This window comes from Diabrotica virgifera, chromosome 2 (genome assembly GCF_917563875.1).
Source record: "Diabrotica virgifera virgifera chromosome 2, PGI_DIABVI_V3a".
Taxonomy (NCBI): domain Eukaryota; kingdom Metazoa; phylum Arthropoda; class Insecta; order Coleoptera; family Chrysomelidae; genus Diabrotica; species Diabrotica virgifera.
In genome coordinates, this window is record NC_065444.1 from 163506080 (window position 1) to 163524658 (window position 18579).

Sequence of the window (18579 nt, forward strand, 5' to 3'; positions counted from 1 at the left end):
GCAAAGATATTGAAGATTGTAAAATGGTATTAATGAATTTAGACAGTGTCACAACTGGAGTGTTATAAAAACTAACCACTGGTCTCATAGGAACATTTGGTTTATGAATCTTTGGCAAACCATATAGTCTTGGTATTTGAGGATTTGACAAAATGAAGGTTTTTTCTTTCATCTTATGTAAAAGAAGGAAATCTTTATGTTTAGATAAGGTAGCTTTTAAGTTGGTAACTAATTTATTTAAAGGGCTTCTATCTAAAATATCAAAGTTGTTATTTCTTAAAAATTCTTCAGTTTTTTGAACATAAACACTATGATGCATAATAATGAGGCAGTTACCATTATCAGCTTTAGTAACGATAAGGTTATTCCTATTCAATTTGGTAGATATTTGTCGAATCAAATGTAGTTGTTTAAAATATTTGATTTTAATATTATTAACATTATTGTTAAATTTAATAAGATCTTTTTGTAAAGAAAGGAAACAGTTACTTTTCAAGTTGGATTTAGAAATGTTGTCTAAAGGTAAACTTTCTATAACTGAGTCAATGTCAACTGAAAATTCTTCAACCGTTTTATTGTTGAATGGTACTAAAGTATAGAATTTTAATCCGTTGGACAAAAAATCAAGTTCTTTATTAGAAAAGGAGCAATTTGATAAGTTAACTGTACGTTTGTGAAATCTAAACTTGAAAGAACCCATCAGTCTATTAGTGTCTTGACTATTACTATTATAATTATTTTTCTTTTTTAACAAATTGTGTAATTTATTGTTTAATCTATTGAATTTAGAATTTTTAATGTACTCTAGATTATCTAAATGATTGGCCATGGAATGCCTTATATCTCAATGCCTTAACCACAAAGTTATTCCAAATTTTTGCAGATTTAAAACATCAAAAAATGTACCTCCATAAATTCATATGCCTACATACAACAGAAGTGTTTACTTCATTCCACGTTGTTAAAGATTTTACTTCCAATTTTTCGGAGAGTGGTTTTACTGTCCCTCTTTATACTGTGGTCCTGGCTTTAAAGTTGCATCACCGGTGATGAAAGCTGGTGGCTCCCGAAGGGAAGAAAAGTGATTTCTATTCAAAAACTAGAATACAAAACGTGTATAAGTTTTGACATCAACAAGAAAGGTACCTCGCCAAAAAGTATTCAAAAGGTAGCAGATGGCAAGTGGCAAATTAAATGGAATTAAGATGAGACGAATAGTTAAATAATTTGATTTCTCACATGCATATATGAAAATTAGAAAGAAATAGGTATTTAAAACTGACCATGTCGTGCTCGTAGACACATTAGGTATAGAAAAGAAAAATACTATAAAAGCTATTATAAAAAGCTAGATATGAAAAACTCACCCCAAGAGATTAAGTGTTGGAAATAGATAGCTATTATCAGCCCTGTAATTGGCTTTTATACCAAAATTAATTTTCCACCACCATTTTGGGAATTAAAAGACGAAGTGTCACTGTCATGACAGTGCAACGTAGGAAGTGGCAGGCATGTTCCGTATTAAAAGACAGATATCTAGAGAGTAAGGATATACGGGGTACGTGCAGTATGTTCAGTTGATGATTTAAATGAAAAGAGATATAGTAAATATAGGATAATAAAAGAGGGCGCCAACGAGTTTTTAACGAAGAAAACAGGCAAAACAAATAGAAGAAAATTATTAAAGAAATATTAAAGAACATAGAATAAAATAATTAATTAAAAATAAAATAGCGAAGATGTGACGTTTGTAACGTTACACACTCTTCTCACCCATCAGAAAAATTTTGAACACAAGTGAGAAATTTTTCTCAAAGAAAACAGGAACGTTACAATAGATGTAAAATATTTAAATGCCTATTAAAAAAAAATTTAAAGCACTCATGGGAGTGCCGACAGAAGTGAAAACTTCGTATAGTATATAAATTACGAGCTCAATGCTTTTTCCCCATCCAAAAAGAAGTGCTATACCTCTATTATATACGCGTTTCGTACGTTCTATGCTACTTATGTATACATACACCCAGCCCACATCACTGCATACACCTCATACTATAAATAAGAAGAAAATATATTGCGCATCCTGAATGGAGGGGGAGTCGTGACGCAACTAGAGACCGGCACGTTCGTAATGGTTCGTAACGTCCGATTAGTTTGAATCGTTCGCGGTTGTAAGATAAGTGTATTTTATATTTGTAAAAGTGAGATGTCTTTTATAAACAAATAACACAAAAACGTCGTTTAATATTATTTTGCTAATTGAACAATTTCATGACAGAATGCATACAACTCCCATTTAACTTTAACAATAATTCAAATTCAAATTGGTCTCCAGTTACGTCATGCTCGAACTCGGACGTATTTGGGCTACGGGAAGATACTATCTGGATATTTTTAGTATCATGTACATACACATAATATTGTATATACGTACGAAATTTAGTTCGGCAAAGTGATGACGCAAACTCAATACTTTTTCCCCATCTAAAAAGTGCACAAGGTTCCTCAAGAAATTTTCAGTTCAAAAATTTATTTCACCGAAGCGATGATGGTCGCTAATTCAACATTTTCCCCATCTAAAAAGTGTATAACGTCCCTAAAAAAGTTCCGCTTCAAAAATTTATTTCGTCGAAGCAATGACGGTCGCGATGACGGTCGCTAATTTAATATTTTTCTCCATCTAAAAAGGGCACAACGTCCCTAAAGAAGTTTGTTTGCACTTCAAAAATTTATTTCGTTGAAGCAATGACGGTCGATAATTTAATACTTTTTCCACATCGAAAAAGTGCAAAACGTCTCTAAAGAAGTTTTCACTTCAAAAATTTATTTTTCCGAAGCGATGACGGTCGCTAAGTCAATACTTTTCCCCCATCTAAAAAGTGCAAAACGTCCCTAAAGCAGTTTTCACTTCAAAAATTTATTTCGCCGAAGCGATGACTGTCGCTAATTCAATACTTCTTCCCCATCCAAAAAGTGTATAACGTCCCTAAAAAAGTTTTGCTTTAAAAATTTATTTCGTCGAAGCAATGACGGTCGCTAATTCAATACTTTTTCTCCATCTAAAAAGGGCACAACGTCCCTAATGAAGTTTTCAATTCAAAAATTTATTTCGTTGAAGCAATGACGGTCGCTAATTTAATACTATTTCTCCATCGAAAAAGTGCACAATGTCTCTAAAAAAGTGTTGACTTCAAAAATTTATTTCGTCGAAGCAATGACGGTCGCGATGACGGTCTCTAATTCAATACTTTTTTCCCATCTAAAAAGGGCAAAACGTCCCTAAAGAAGTTTTCACTTCAAAAATTATTTCATCGAAGCAATGACGGTCGCTGATTCACTACCTTTTCCCCATCTAAAAAGAACACAACGTACCTAAAGAAGTTTCCACTTCAAAAATTTATTTTGTCGAAGCAATGACGGTCGCTAATTCAATACTTTTTCCCCATCTAAAAAGGGCACAACGTCCCTAAAGAAGTTTTCACTTCAAAAGATTATTTCGTCGAAGCAATGACGGTCGCGATGACGGTCGCTAATTCAATACTTGTTCCCCATCTAAAAAGTGCACAACGTCCCTAAAGAAGTTTTCACTTCAAAAATTGATTTCGTCGAAACAATGACGGTCGGGAAAAAGTGCACAACCTTTGTACAGAAGTTTTCACTTCAAAAATTTATATCGGTGAAGCGATGACGGTCGTTAATTCAGCACTTTTTCCCCATCTAAAAAGTGCACAAAGTTCCTAAAGAAGTTTTCACTTCAAAAATTTATTTCGTCGAAGTAATGGCGGTCGCTAATTTAATACTTTTTTCCCATCTAAAAAGTGCACAAACGTCTCTAAAAAAGTTTTCACTTCAAAAATTTATTTCGCCGAAGCGATGCCGGTCGCTGATTCAATACATTTCCCCATCTAAAAAGGGCAAAACTTCCCTAAATAAGTTTTCACATCAAAACATTATTTCGTCGAAACAATGACGGTCGCTAATTCAACACTTCTAATCTAAAAAGTGCACAACGTCCCTAAAAAGTTTTCACTTCAAAAATTTATTTCGCCGAAGCAATGACGGTCGGGATGGCGGTCGCTAATTCAATACTTTTTCGCCATTTAAAAAGGGAACAGCGTTTCTACAGAAGTTTTCACTTCAAAAATTTATATTGCCGAAGCGATGATGGTCGCTTATTCAACACTTTTTCTCCATCTAAGAAGTGCACAATGTTCCTAAAGAACTTTTCACTTCAAAAATTTATTTCGTCGAAGCAATGACGGTCGTTAATTGAATAATTTTTCCCCATCTAAAAAGTGCACAACGTCTCTAATGAAGTTTTCACTTCAATAATATTACTATTACTATACGTACATTATATACGTATAAAATTTATTTCGTCAAAGCGATGAGGGTCGCGAAATCAATCCTTTTTCCCCATTCCAAAATAGATTTTACATTTATTTTAAATTTAAATACTCCTACACAATTTATATATACATACACATAATAAATATACGTACAAATTTTATTTCGCCGAAGAGATGACGGTCGCGAAGTAAATCCTTTTTCCCCATCCAAAATAGGTTTTACATTTATTTTAAATTTAAATACTTGTGTATACAATTTATATCTTCATACACATAATATAGATACGTACAAAATTTAGTTCGCCGAAGAGATGACGGTCGCAATGACGGTCGCGAAATAAATCCTTTTTCCTCATCCTAAAATAGTTTTTACATTTATTTTTAAATACTTCTATACAATTTATATATACATATACATAATATACCTATATATGTACAAAATTTATTTCGCCAAAGTGACGACGGTCGCGATGATAGTCGCGAAATCAATCATTTTTCCCCATCCTAAAATAGGATTTACATTTATTTTAAATTTAGATACCTCTACACAATTTATATATATACATACACATAAGCGATGACGGTCGCGAATTCAATGCTTTTTCCCCTATCCAAAAGTCGCGATGACGGTCGCGAATTCTATGCTTTTTCCCCTATCCAAAAATCGCACAACGTCCCTAAAGAAGTTTTCACTTCAATAAGTCGATCGGATAGCTCAGTGCGACTATAGCGCCTGACTAGCACTTCACTTCGCCGTGAGGTATGTGAGTTCAAGCCCACCCAGGTCATCGGAAAAACAAAAAAGGCTAACGCGTCAGTATAAAATTCTAAATATGAATCTGGCGCTTAGACTGGAATATGCGGGCGTCTGATCGGCCTATGAGGGAGCAGTACGGCAAGGGATAAGAGCTTGTGGCTCGGTGATACTCCCCATAGATCTCTAGCGGAAGGGCGTTGACGCCTAAAAGACTGGTATATATATATATATATATATATATATATATATATATATATATATATATATATATATATATATATATTGTCATGATTTTAAGATACCAAATTGATAGAATAAGTTAAATAATAAACAATTTAATGATTTTGTACTGCCCAAAGCAGTTAAATAAGTATCTTGATATAGGTGGTGTTCGAGAGACGTGATTGGTTTGGAGAGTTGAATAGAATGAGAGTATTAAAGGGAATTAAAGTTAAGATTGCACTATGCATTGATTTAATGGTTATAGAATGAATTTATTTAGAGTTATACAGTTTAAGTAACAATAAAGTTTGAAATAGACCATACTATATAAAGGAAGCTATTTAAGGGGCATCTAATGTGAGAATTTGTTGCTGAACATGCAATAGTTTGAAATTTAGTCTTACCAAAAGAATTACTTACAAATTTGTTCCATGATGACCTTGTTTCTGTTTAATAATCATAAAAAAGTTACATTTTTTTAAAGATCACTTGGAGAGAAGGTTCGTTGATGTGATACATTCTCCATGATTTGGTTAAGTTTATAAATTTATGAAAGTATCTTAGAAGAGGCTCCAATCTAAAAATTTAGAATAATGGTTAGACCAATTTTAGATTCTATCAATGTGAATTTGACCAAAATGTTGAAAATAGTTCATTAAAGTTGTAGATTTGGGAAATGTCAGAATTCGATATCAATTTTAACGAAGAAAAATGATTTTCTGAGATATGGCTAATGCACTAACAATTGGTAATTTATTTCTGAATAATTTGAAAGTTATTTCAGTACTTTATATGTATTAATAGTGAAGATATTTGGACTTAAATTTGTAGAGGTAGTGGTAAAAGGTATAGAAAGTGTACGGACAGTGTTCGCATAAAGTGGCTATAACAATTTATTGGGAGTATCCTCAAATATGCAAAATATATGAAAAGAATCTATAAAGTTCAATGAATTTAATTCTTTAATTCAATTTTACTCAAATAAGAGAATAAGATCACCATTTAAGCATATATTTCCAAATTTTAGACAAAAAAATATCATTTTGATTAAATGTCATAATTTGCAAAATTATTTCATTGGCTCATTTAAATTTCCAAAGCATGAATTATTAATTTGTTTAAATATGATTGGCTGTAAAAAGGACGCCAAGCTTAAAAAATTGAATTCAAGGAGAAGGTTCTAGATATTCAAAGGGAAGAGACGCTTTTTAAAGCTATTCCCAAAAGATTTGGTTTAAAAATAGAAAATTCGGAAAATGCAGTCGAAAAACTGATCACAAAATAAACTTTAATGTTTAATCTTCGTATGAAAAGTGTTTTGAAGCAGAAGGGACTTTAATTAAGTCACTAAAATGGTATTGTAACCTGCATGGACTTGGGGAGAACCTGGAGCTCAACGGAAAACCAGCATTTGGATGTGTTTCAAGAAAGAATTCGGCTTCGGTGGACTATAATTGTCAGGTGACGTTATTATTTTGTACAAAAAACTATTTTCCATGATATCATGTTCAATAAAAATATTGAATATTAAAACATGCATGATCAAGATAAAAATTTTGAAAATTTAATGCTATTTATTGCTTTGGCAAGACAATAATTTAGAGAGAAATATCCATACTTGCATAATTTGGTTTATTTTTGATCATAACCACAAAAGTCAATGACCTTTCATTTGTTTTCTTATAACTATAGATATAAGCCAGGATATGCAGTATAATGATATTCTAGTATTAAAATTTTAATGATAATTTCTGTATTTACCTTATTTGATGTTGCATTTAGCTTGTTTCTTTTATTTCAATATATTTGTAAAAGTTTTTCATCAGAATTGTGTTGTCTCTCCATTTTGTTTATGAATTCCAATCTATTAGCACAATTTGTCCATCTTACAACAGTTTCATGTCTCACGACCCCAAAGAGATAAGAGTTTCCTGTTATGTGTAAGTATTCAACTGAGCTGAGTTGGTAGGTACAATAGTTTCTTAATAGATGGCGCCCAATAGATTCAATAAAAATCAATAAATCAATAAAAATAAAATTCAATTATAAAATAAAATGTTTAATAAAATAAATCAATTTTAAATAAAATATAAAATAAATAGGGTTGTGGAATTAATTAAATCATTAAAAAAAAATTATTAAAATCATTTAAGATAATCATTAAAATTAAAATAAATAATAAATTAAAAATTAAATAACAATTATTATTGTTATTTAAAGATCAATTATTATCAGAAAAATATAATAATATATATATATATATATATATATATAAATCACTATTGTACATATATATATATATATATATATATATATATATATATATATATTAAAAAAATAACGGATAGTGATAGAAAAGTGAAAATTTAGGGTTGAATGTATATTTTGATTCTACATCATATAAAAATTAAAAAAAAAATCAGTTTCTCCAAAAAAATAAAAAATAATTGTGGGGGGCAAGCCCCCTTCTCACTTAGGTTGGTCGTACCAACTCAGAGACCTTCCCGGGTTCATACACAACAACTTTGCTTAAGATCATCTTACGACCAAATACATAGTTTGCTAGTCTATCAGGTACATACATACAAACATTCGATTTTATTTATATAGATGTAAAATATTTAAATGCCTATTAAAAATAACGGATGGTGACAGAAAAGTGAAAATTTAGGGTTGTATGTATATTTTAATTCTACATCATATGAAATTTAAAAAAACAGTTTGTCAAAAAAAATAAAAAATAATTATGGGGGGCAAGCCTCTTCTAACTTAGGTTGGTCGTACCAACTCAGAAACCTTCCCGGGTTCATGCACAACAACTTATTAAGATCATCTTACGATCAAATGCATAGTTTGCGAGTCTATAAGGTACATACATACAAACATTCATTTTTATTTATATAGATTAAACTAATTTTATTACTCGAAATGATACCAAAAATTAAAAATAACGTTAATACGTCATTTTTAACACAAATGTTTAATTTTAATAGAAGTATACCTTCTTACGTGCGTACAAAGTACATGAACACATTATTTTTTTTATTTGTTGCCTGTTTCACAATAAAATTACCTTCTGCTTCCTCCTGAGTAAATTTTAAAACATTGTATATAATTTCACGGGATCGTACTTCCTATTTTTCGAACTCCATCTTTAAATGAACATTCCAAATACTCTGTTTTTGTCCTACTAAGTTTTAAACCGTTTTCCTCCAGAACTTGTCTCCACTGTTCCAGTTTTTGTTCTAAGTCTCTTTCACTATTTTCTAGTAACACTACATCATCAGCATACATTAAGAACCATGGAATGTTACCCTGTAGTTTCGTTGTTATCTGGTCCAAAACTAATGAGAATAAATAAGGACTAAGCACCGAGTCTTGGTGCAATCCTACTTTCACATGAAATTGATGTCTCTCCCACACCTGTCCTAATACTAGTCGATACTCCCTCATACATATCTGTCACAGTCTTTATATATTCACCAGGGACTCCTTTCTTAGGAGTGCCCACCACAGAATCTCTCGAGGAACTCTATCATATGCTTTCTTAAGATCAATAAATACCATATGAGCGTTTGTTTCTTTATTCCTCTATTTTTCTATCAATTGCCTTATAATGAAGATTGCATCTGTTGTTGATCTGCCCTGCATAAAGCCAAATTGATTATCGGCTATTTCGGTTTATTCACGTATCCGTCTATCAATTACTCTCTCCCATATTTTCATGGTGTGACTAAGTAGTTTTATAGCCATGTAGTTTGTATATTGTTGTACATCCGCCTTGTTTTTGTAAGCAGGTACTAATGTACTGCTTCTCCACTCGTCTGGCATATGTCCAACTTCCATAATTCTATTAAATAAACCTGCCAGCCAACTTGTTCCTGTCTCTCATAATTCTGTCGATACTTCCCCAGGAATATCATTTGGTCCTACCGCTTTTCCTTTCTTTATTTTTTGAAGCGCTTGAACCACTTCCTCGGTTGTTATTTTGGTGACCATTGCTGTTACTGTCTCCGTTAAATCCACAGGTTTTCTGTCAAATTCTGCAGTTAATAAACTGTCAAAGTACTTTCTTCATCTCTTTTTAACATTCTTTTCGTGAATTAGTATTTTACTATTTTCGTCTTGCATACATCTAATCTGATTAAAATGTTTTCCTTTCTTTGCTCTCTGTTTGACTATTTTATATATCTTTATTTTGCCTTCCCTGGTATCAAATTAATCATATAGGTTTGAATACGTTTCTGCTTTAGCTTTTGCTACTGCTTTCGCTTCCTTTTTGGCGACCATCGTCGTTTTTTCGCCGTACTTCATACCATACTCAGTGTGAATTTCACTTTAGAATATTGAAATAAATTGAGAAACTGAATCACCAGACCTTCACCCATATTCTTCAATGCGAATTTAAAGTAGTTAGAACCTTTTAGCAGTCTCAAGGAAGACTTCTGTTACCTTAGTAATAATGAGTATAAGAATAATGTTATATATAAAAATCAATTGCTGTTTGTGAGTCTCGCTAAAACTCGAGAACGGCTGGACCGATTTGGCTAATTTTGATGTTGAATTATTTGTGGAAGTTCAGGGAAGGTTTATATGGTTTTATATTGTCATTTTAGTAGCCACCAAAAATTTTACATCTATATGTATAAAATGCTCTTTTTACAGTGTTTGTTGCCATACTCCTCCGAAACGACTTTACCGATTTTTATGAAATTTGGCAGGTATATTCGACCGGACTGGGAGTAGGTTGTTATCTAAATTTCTTACCCGTACGTCATAAGGGGGTTGGACCACTGATATTTTTTTCTATTTTTTCGAACAAACTCTTTTTTTTATTTTAGATGATGTGGAACGTAAAGATATACACCGAGAGAAAAAAATTCTTAACATAAAGAAACTTTATTAATATTTAAGAAAGATCGACTTGGCATATTGCCTAAGAAATATATCTTTGTATGTAAGATATAATTTTCTAAAATATTTCAAATAAATTCTAATATAGCCAAAGAAATATACTTTAAACATGATTGAACTATCACTTTCTGGCAAACTTCAAACCCATTTATCAGAAAGAAATTACACTTGATATTAATTAATTTTATTAGTCATAAAAATATATTTTCTACACATTAGAAAACTATTCTTTCTGAGCAATAATATTTCTTAGTAAGGAATATTATTATTTTATCATCAATAATTAATTTATTTAATGTTAAGAAATATATTTCGCAGAGATAAACATATATTTAGAGTTAAGTTAATATTTCTTGAAAATAAAGTGATATTACATACGGCGAAATAAATCATTGTGTTAAGGTAAAATCATTAGTTATTAATAAAGCAAGATATAAAACGTTATTATTACATACAAATATTTTTTCCACTCATAAACCACTGGCTTCTACACAACAATAAAAGGATGGAGAGGCAAATCCAACTTCCTCAAATTTTCCTCCTTTTGTTAATAGCACTTTGTATATCAGGAATTCACTAAAACAAAATCGTTATGTAGAGAGAGTAAACTTACTTTAATAAAATTTTTTTTATAAAGATATAGATATTTATTTTGACAAATATAGGAAATACAAAAAAAAAACAAATACACGGCCCCACATAAGAACTATTAATACTAATAATAAGCAATCATAGTTAGTTCAAACATGGCATTATTTAACCTACACATCTTTGTTTATTTTTTTCTTTTTATTAATGAAATATTGGTTATTTATCTGTATAATATTAAGTCACACAGTAAACATTGTTTAGCTAAAACAAGAGGGAAAATACAGCCAATGTAAAACATTGAAGCAGACATAATAATATGTAATTTTCTTAATTTTTATAATCTAAAAGAGACAGCATACCTAATCATTAAGAAATTTTATTACGGGAAAGTATTATTAGTTTACATCTAAGTCATTTAATACATATTAACTAATTCACGGTTTTCGGCAATAACATTTCTTAACCATAAACATATATTTCTTTTAGACTAACTGATTTCTTTATCTCAAATAAATTAACAGAAAAAATCCTCAGCGTTGCACCCGCCATGTTTGATATAGCGTTGTATTGTATATTTTTATAGAAGACGATACATTCAAGAAACTTATTATAGTTGATACATAAGTATACACATTTTTAAAAAGGTACTTACATGTATGAAGTTCTACCATTAAGTCCCCGCAGTTGGTTAATAACTCCTTTCTTAATATTGTTCTGAAGCTATATATTATATCATTCTGTCCCAGCTTTAAATTGTGGCATATTTCCCAGTTAGAATAATAAGCTCCTTTACTTCAAAGTCGTCCATCATTATACCTAAAAAGCATATTAAGATACTATTATGTTTCTTTTTTAACCATTCGGATACGCAACAATATTATTATTACATCTTAAATTACTCAATTTACTTTTATTTAATACCTTTATATGTACGTACCTTCAAAATATCTGTTAATTTTTAAAGTACACCAATAAATCCAACATCCATCTATAATATGAACATGAACATATCACGCCATCTTGACAAACACTGACAACTAAATCATTAATAGTTAATCTGCGCAATTCTTTTGTGGAAGAAAATCTCTTTGCAAGTAACATTTCGGCATTAATGACAAAGTTTTTATTTTATAACCACAGTTACTACAGAGGGTATTTCTGAAGAATTATTTCTTGTGGTTTAAAATATTTATTTGATTGCAATAAAATTTCTTGTTCACAAATATAAATATGGATTAACTTAACATTATATTTCTTATACTGCAAAATATTTGTAGTTTTCAATTTAAGAAATAAAAACTTTAGGATAAGAAAATTAAATGTAACCATTAATGCATTTGTTAGTATTGAAGAAATTATCTGTAAGAAATTATTGAGTTGTGTTTAAAAAACTCGTTTCTTTATATGTGAACCGGTATGTTTAAGTTAATAGGATATGTTAACTTTTAAGAAATATTGCTCAAAGAAATCGGTGTTTTAGGAGAAAAGAAATTGTTCTCTCGGTGTATACAACCCTAAATTTTCACTTTTCTATCACTACCCGTTATTTTTTAATAGCCATTTAAATATTTTATATCTATATAAACAAAAGAAAGTCGTGTTAGTTACCAACACATAACTCGAGAGCGACTGAATAGATTTTTATGAAATTTTCCACATATGCTTTTTTCATGAGGATCTTTCAGTGCGTCACAGTTTTTCGATTTCTTTCTAACGCAATAAATTGCATGTGACAGAAAAAAACGCACGTCGGTGATTACATTTCGTCGGTGACATTTATAACATTTATTGTAGTTGTCAATAGATGGCGTCATAATCGAAAAAAAAAATTATTTACGGATTATATAATATATCTACGAATATAATCTGTACAATTTATAAGACTATACAAATCAAAGAAAATACCATTTTATAAATGCAATAAACAATATTGATTTGTTTTTATGCCAAATTGCAAATAAAATGTGACAATTGTCGGATTTAACTAAAATGTCATGTCACTAAAATGTATATTATCACGGACTTACCTTTTTTTCTATTATTTGTGACGCACTAAAAATGCTCATGAAAAGAAGCATCGACCGGACCGAGAATAGGTTGTTATTTATTTTTCATATCCGTACGTCATAACGGGGGCTGCCCCCCTAATATATTTTTTATTTTTTTGATGAAACTATTTTTTCTTAATTTTGTGTGATGTGGAAGGGAAAGGTAAATACAACCATAAATTTTCATTTTTCTATCTTCAACCGTTAATATTTAATAGCCATCTAAATTTTTGCATCTTATATATAAAAATCAATTGCTGTTCGTTAGTCTCACTAAAACTCGAGAACGGCTGGACCGATTTGGCTAATTTTGATGTTGAATTGAGGCATTTGAACTGTGGATGTATCGCAGAATCTTGAGAATATCATGGACGGAGAGAGTCACAAATGTCGAGGTCTTGAGAAGAATGAATAAAGAAAAGGAAGTCATATTTACGATCAAAAAACGAAAACTGCAATACTTAGGACACATTACAAGAGGCGAAAGATATGAACTGCTTCGAATAATTATGCAAGGGAAGATAGCAGGAAAAAGGTCCATAGGAAGAAGACGAAACTCCTGGCTAAAGAATCTACGGGAATGGTATAGCTGTAGCAACAACGAATTGTTTCGGTCAGCAGTTTCGAAAATACGTATAGCCCTGATGATCGCCAACCTTCGGAACGAAGATGGCACTTAAAGAAGGAGAAGATGTTGAATTATTTGTGGAAGTTCAGGGAAGGTTTACATGGTTTTGTATTGTCATTTTAGTAGCCACCAAAAATTTTACATCTATATTTATAAAATGCTCTTTTTACAGTGTTTGTTGCCGTACTCCTCCGAAACGACTTTACCGACTTTTATGAAATTTGGCAGGTATATTCGACCGGACTGGGAGTAGGTTGTTATCTAAATTTCATACCCGTACGTCATAAGGGGGGTTGCCCCCTGATATTTTGTTCTATTTTTTCGAACAACCTCTCTTTTTTTAATCTTATATGATGTGGAACGTAAAGATACATACAACCCTAAATTTTCACTTTTCTATCACTAACCGTTATTTTTTAATATCCATTTAAATATTTTACATCTATATAAACAAAAAAAGTCTTGTTAGTTACCAACACATAACTCGAGAACGACTGAATAGATTTTTATGAAATTTTTCACGTATATTCGACCGGACCGAGAATAGGTTGTTATTTATTTTTCATATCCGTACGTCATAACGGGGGCTGCCCCCTAATATATTTTTTTATTTTTTTTCGTCAAACCGTTTTTTCTTAATTTTGTGTGATGTGGAAGGGAAAGGTAAATACAACCATAAAATTTCACTTTTCTATCTTCAACCGTTATTTTTTAATATCCATCTAAATTTTTGCATCTTGTATATAAAAATCAATTGCTGTTCGTTAGTCTCGCTAAAACTCGAGAACGGCTGAACCGATTTGGCTAATTTTGATGTTGAATTATTTGTGGAAGTTCAGGGAAGGTTTATACGGTTTTATATTGTCATTTTAGTAGCCACTACAAATTTTACATCTATATGTATAAAATGCTATTTTTACAGTGTTTGTTGCCATACTCCTCCGAAACGACTTTACCGATTTTTATGAAATTTGGCAGGTATATTCGATCGGACTGGGAGTAGGTTGTTATCTAGTAGTAACTGTAGGTTACCCATGACACCATAACTCTCACAATAATGACGTGAAAAATATGAAATTAAGTAGGTAGACTCCTTGCTGAATTCCGAGCAGAACCGTACTAAAATTTTTTTTCTAGCGCAATCGGTGTCCTAAATGCAATATCTTAAGCCGTAGAAATATTCTGAGGACAGAAGAAGAACGAGCAACAAATTTTAACGAAGAAAAGTGCAACTGTTTAACTTTTGGAGTTAAATTGGGCAATATATGAAATTTTTAATTTTTCGAAATTTTCAATAAATATCTCTAACCCGAACTTTTCTGACGAACGGCAAGCAGGAGAAAAGTTCTGAGCACACGAAAAGAACAAGCAGCAAATTATAAAATCTTATTTAATTTTAATTAATTTTGTTTAATTTTATTTAGTTTTATTTTAATTTAAGTATTTTATTTATTTTCGTTTATTTTATTTTATTTCTTTTTTTAATTCCATTTATTTTTTTATTTTATTTAATTTTATTATTATTTTTTTAATTTATTTATTATTTTTATTTTATTTTATTCAGTTTTATTTATTGTTATTTACTTTTATTCAATTTTATAAAATTTTATTTCATTTTATTTAATGATATTTAATTTTAATTTAATTTTATTCTGATTAATCAACACCTATATAGTTGGACAACCCCGAACCAAATTATATAAATAAAGGGTTGTTTTGAATGTAGATAAAAAAAGCTGTTATATTCATTATAAGATAAACAAATTTAAGATTGTAACTAATGCACTACAAACTTAATTTTGTTACTTCTAACTAAACTTTGTTACTTCAAACATCCTGTGTAATTAATTAAAAATAATAATAAAACCTCATTCACATCGAGATTTTTTTGTTTATTAATTAAGAATTCCTTTTGTGTATTTTAAGTTTATTGTATACAAAAGTTTGTTTTTATCTATTGAGGCAGTACGAAGTCTGCCGGGTCAGCTAGTGTGTAATACTTTTCTTACAAAACAGTTTAATATCACTCCTTTTCATTTGTTTATTTGTATTTTAGTGCCACCTACAGACGTAGAAGATTTAAAATCTCAAGTTAATATTGGCAAGAAATATAAAAAGCTTATGGGAGACTCTAATACTGTGGATAGCACTGATGATCAATTGGAATCTATTCACAGCCGACTAGATCAGCTGACTGAAAAGGTTGATTTATTGTACAAATTGATGCAAAACACCAATGTTTTATTGACAGAAGTTTTAACAGTTGGTAAAGATGACTTGGATTTATCATGTAGAGAATAGTGAGAACAAGCATTACCTCAGTCAAGGAAGAAAAAAGCTGAAAAAATATTATACAGATATTTAAAGGTTCTAAAAGGTATATGAGGGGCTTCTAATACAAAGACATAGGTACAGCTGATTTTGCTTTGTTTTTATTTAAACAATCTTAAACGGTGAAAAAGGTATTTTTTGCTTATACAACGTTTCTTATAGATTTAAAAAAAAATGTTCAAATAAAAGTTGTATATCATAAAAAGTCCTTCAAAAATGAAAGTTTACAAATTAAAAAACAAACAATTGACCGAGATAATAGCAAACAAACCTTAATTTAGCAGTAATTTATTTTTAAATTTTAATAATTTTGTATAATGAAATGGCATATACAGTCGGAAAAATGAAAGGATACCCATGAACGGTTACTTCAATTACTTATTTTGTATTTGCTGTCTATTTCTATAAATAACAAACGTTTGTTATAGAAAAAGACAGCAAATACAAAATAAGTGATTGATGTGATCGTTCATGGGTATACGCTCTGAGCTTCGCTGGTGTCGCTCCTGGCGGATTACTAATTCAACTTTCACTGGTAATTTTTAAATTTATTATTTAATTGTTATCGCTTAATATTTACAAAGCTAAAAAGTAATTAAATTATAACAGATTTTTTAAAGATTTTGCTAATCATTTTGACATTCTATTGATGAAATATTAATTTCTTACTTCGGATACTTTCACAACTATCGTGTAGATGGCGCTAGATTAATTTATAATTACATATTACGGAACATTAAAAAAACGTAAATTCAGTATTTAAAACGTAAGTATATTTAAGGTAAAAATATATACCACAGCTTTGACCAACTAATATTTTTTATAATTAATGTTTTTAATTTTAATTTTAAATTAATCACTTTGACATTTATGTCAAATTTCCAGTAAACGTTTACAGATTTTGCCACTACTGGCGCTCGCGAATTTATAAATATCCCCTCTACGTACGAGCTCACAGCGTATAGGGCTTTTCATTCACAGTCATTTGTTTCGAGCTTCTGTCATGTGTCACATAATATTAATATATCTACGTCATACGTTATTGATATATACCAATGATAGAAACCAAAGACGTATGGCGTAGATATATTAATATTATGTGACACATGACAGAAGCTCGAAACAAATGACAGTCGATGAAAAGCCCTATACGCTGTGAGCTCGTACGTAGAGGGGATATTTACAAATTCGCGAACGCCAGTAGTGACAAGTTTGTAAACGTTTACTGGAAATTTGACATAAATGTCAAAGTGATTAATTTAAAATTAAAATTAAAAACATTAATTATAAACAATATTAGTTGGTCAAAGCTGTGGTATATATTTTTACCTTAAATATACTTACGTTTTAAATACTGAATTTAAGTTTTTTTAATGTTCCGTAATATCTAGTTATAAATAATCTATTATAATCTTAGCGCCATCTACACGATTATTGTCAAAGTATCCGAAGTAAGAAATTGATATTTTATCAATAGAACGTCAAAATGATTAGAAAAATCTTAAAAAAATCGATTACAATTTAATTACTTTTTTGCGTTGTACATATTAAGCAGTGTGTATTTGGATTCCGAGCAGTAAAGACGTACCATATCGCTCTCGAGATCCAAGTTCCAAGTTTTTGTGCCGTTCTCGGCTATCGGCCGGGACTAGTTTATGGTAATTAGTGAAATAATAATTAAAAAACGATTTGAGTGATTAATTCTAAATTACTATTTATGTGATTAATTTTTAACTCAGTGGCGTACTATATTAAGGAAATGTACCACCAAAATCAAGTGTCAAATGGGGGGTTGTATAATGTGCCCCAAATATATACACAGCCTCAACAACCTCCAGTAATATCGCCCCCATTTTATGGATTCCCGAGCAGCCAACAGACAACAAACCAATATATCCCGCCTACTCCATTCCCAAACAATAATCACCAATATAACCAAAACCTCCCTGCACCTCAAATGGATCAACCAAATACATCAAATGCTTCCCAATACATCCTCAGTGGAGAGGAACTTGTCATGGAAAACTCAAGCGATGAAGACGACGAAACCATAGAAAATGTCCATGATTGGCAAACAGTCAAAAAAATTACAAAAAAAAGAAAAGCAAACCCCAAAGATGATAACACAACAACAATGCAAGTGAGTACAAACAACAGATTTGAACCATTAGAAAACCTAACTGATAATAATAACACACCAGTAACACCTAAACCTCCACCTATATTTATCTATGGGGTAAATGATATCAAAAAGATGACTGAAAACCTATCGACAGTCATTAAAGCAGAAGACTACCAGTCGAAAGCTCTCCTAAATGACACAATAAAAATAAACACAAAAACTATTGAGTCATACAGAAAACTTATACAGCATTTAAATAGTAGCAAAATAGTTCACCACACATACCAAGCAAAACAAGATAGAGCTTATAGGGTAGTTATAAGAAATTTACACCACTCGATGCCAGTTGAAGAAATAAAAAGTGAACTAGCTAAATCAGGGCATACTGTCCGTAATATCATTAACGTATTACACAGAGTCAATAAATCACCACTGTCAATGTTCTATGTGGACCTAGAACCGAAAAAAACAACAAACACATCTATACACTGGATTCTATCGGCAATATGAAAGTCAGCTTTGAACCTCCTCACAGAAAGAAAAATATAACACAGTGTCAGCGCTGTCAACGTTATGGACACACAAAAGCGTATTGTACAAGACCTTACGCATGCGTG

General features: G+C 30.7%; 1 protein-coding gene across 4 annotated transcripts in view; it reads left to right on the forward strand.

Annotated features, from left to right (window-relative positions):
* Positions 1-18323, forward strand: part of LOC114332096 (cyclic GMP-AMP synthase-like receptor) — a 425443-nt gene extending 407120 nt beyond the window's left edge. For all 4 annotated transcript variants that reach the window (XM_050644066.1, XM_050644067.1, XM_050644069.1 and 1 more), the window contains one exon: positions 15566-18323. In XM_050644066.1, coding sequence (XP_050500023.1) covers positions 15566-15810 — 245 coding nt within the window. In that variant the 3' untranslated portion in view covers positions 15811-18323. The remainder of the gene's footprint in view (positions 1-15565) is intronic.
* Positions 18324-18579: the final 256 nt, after the last annotated feature.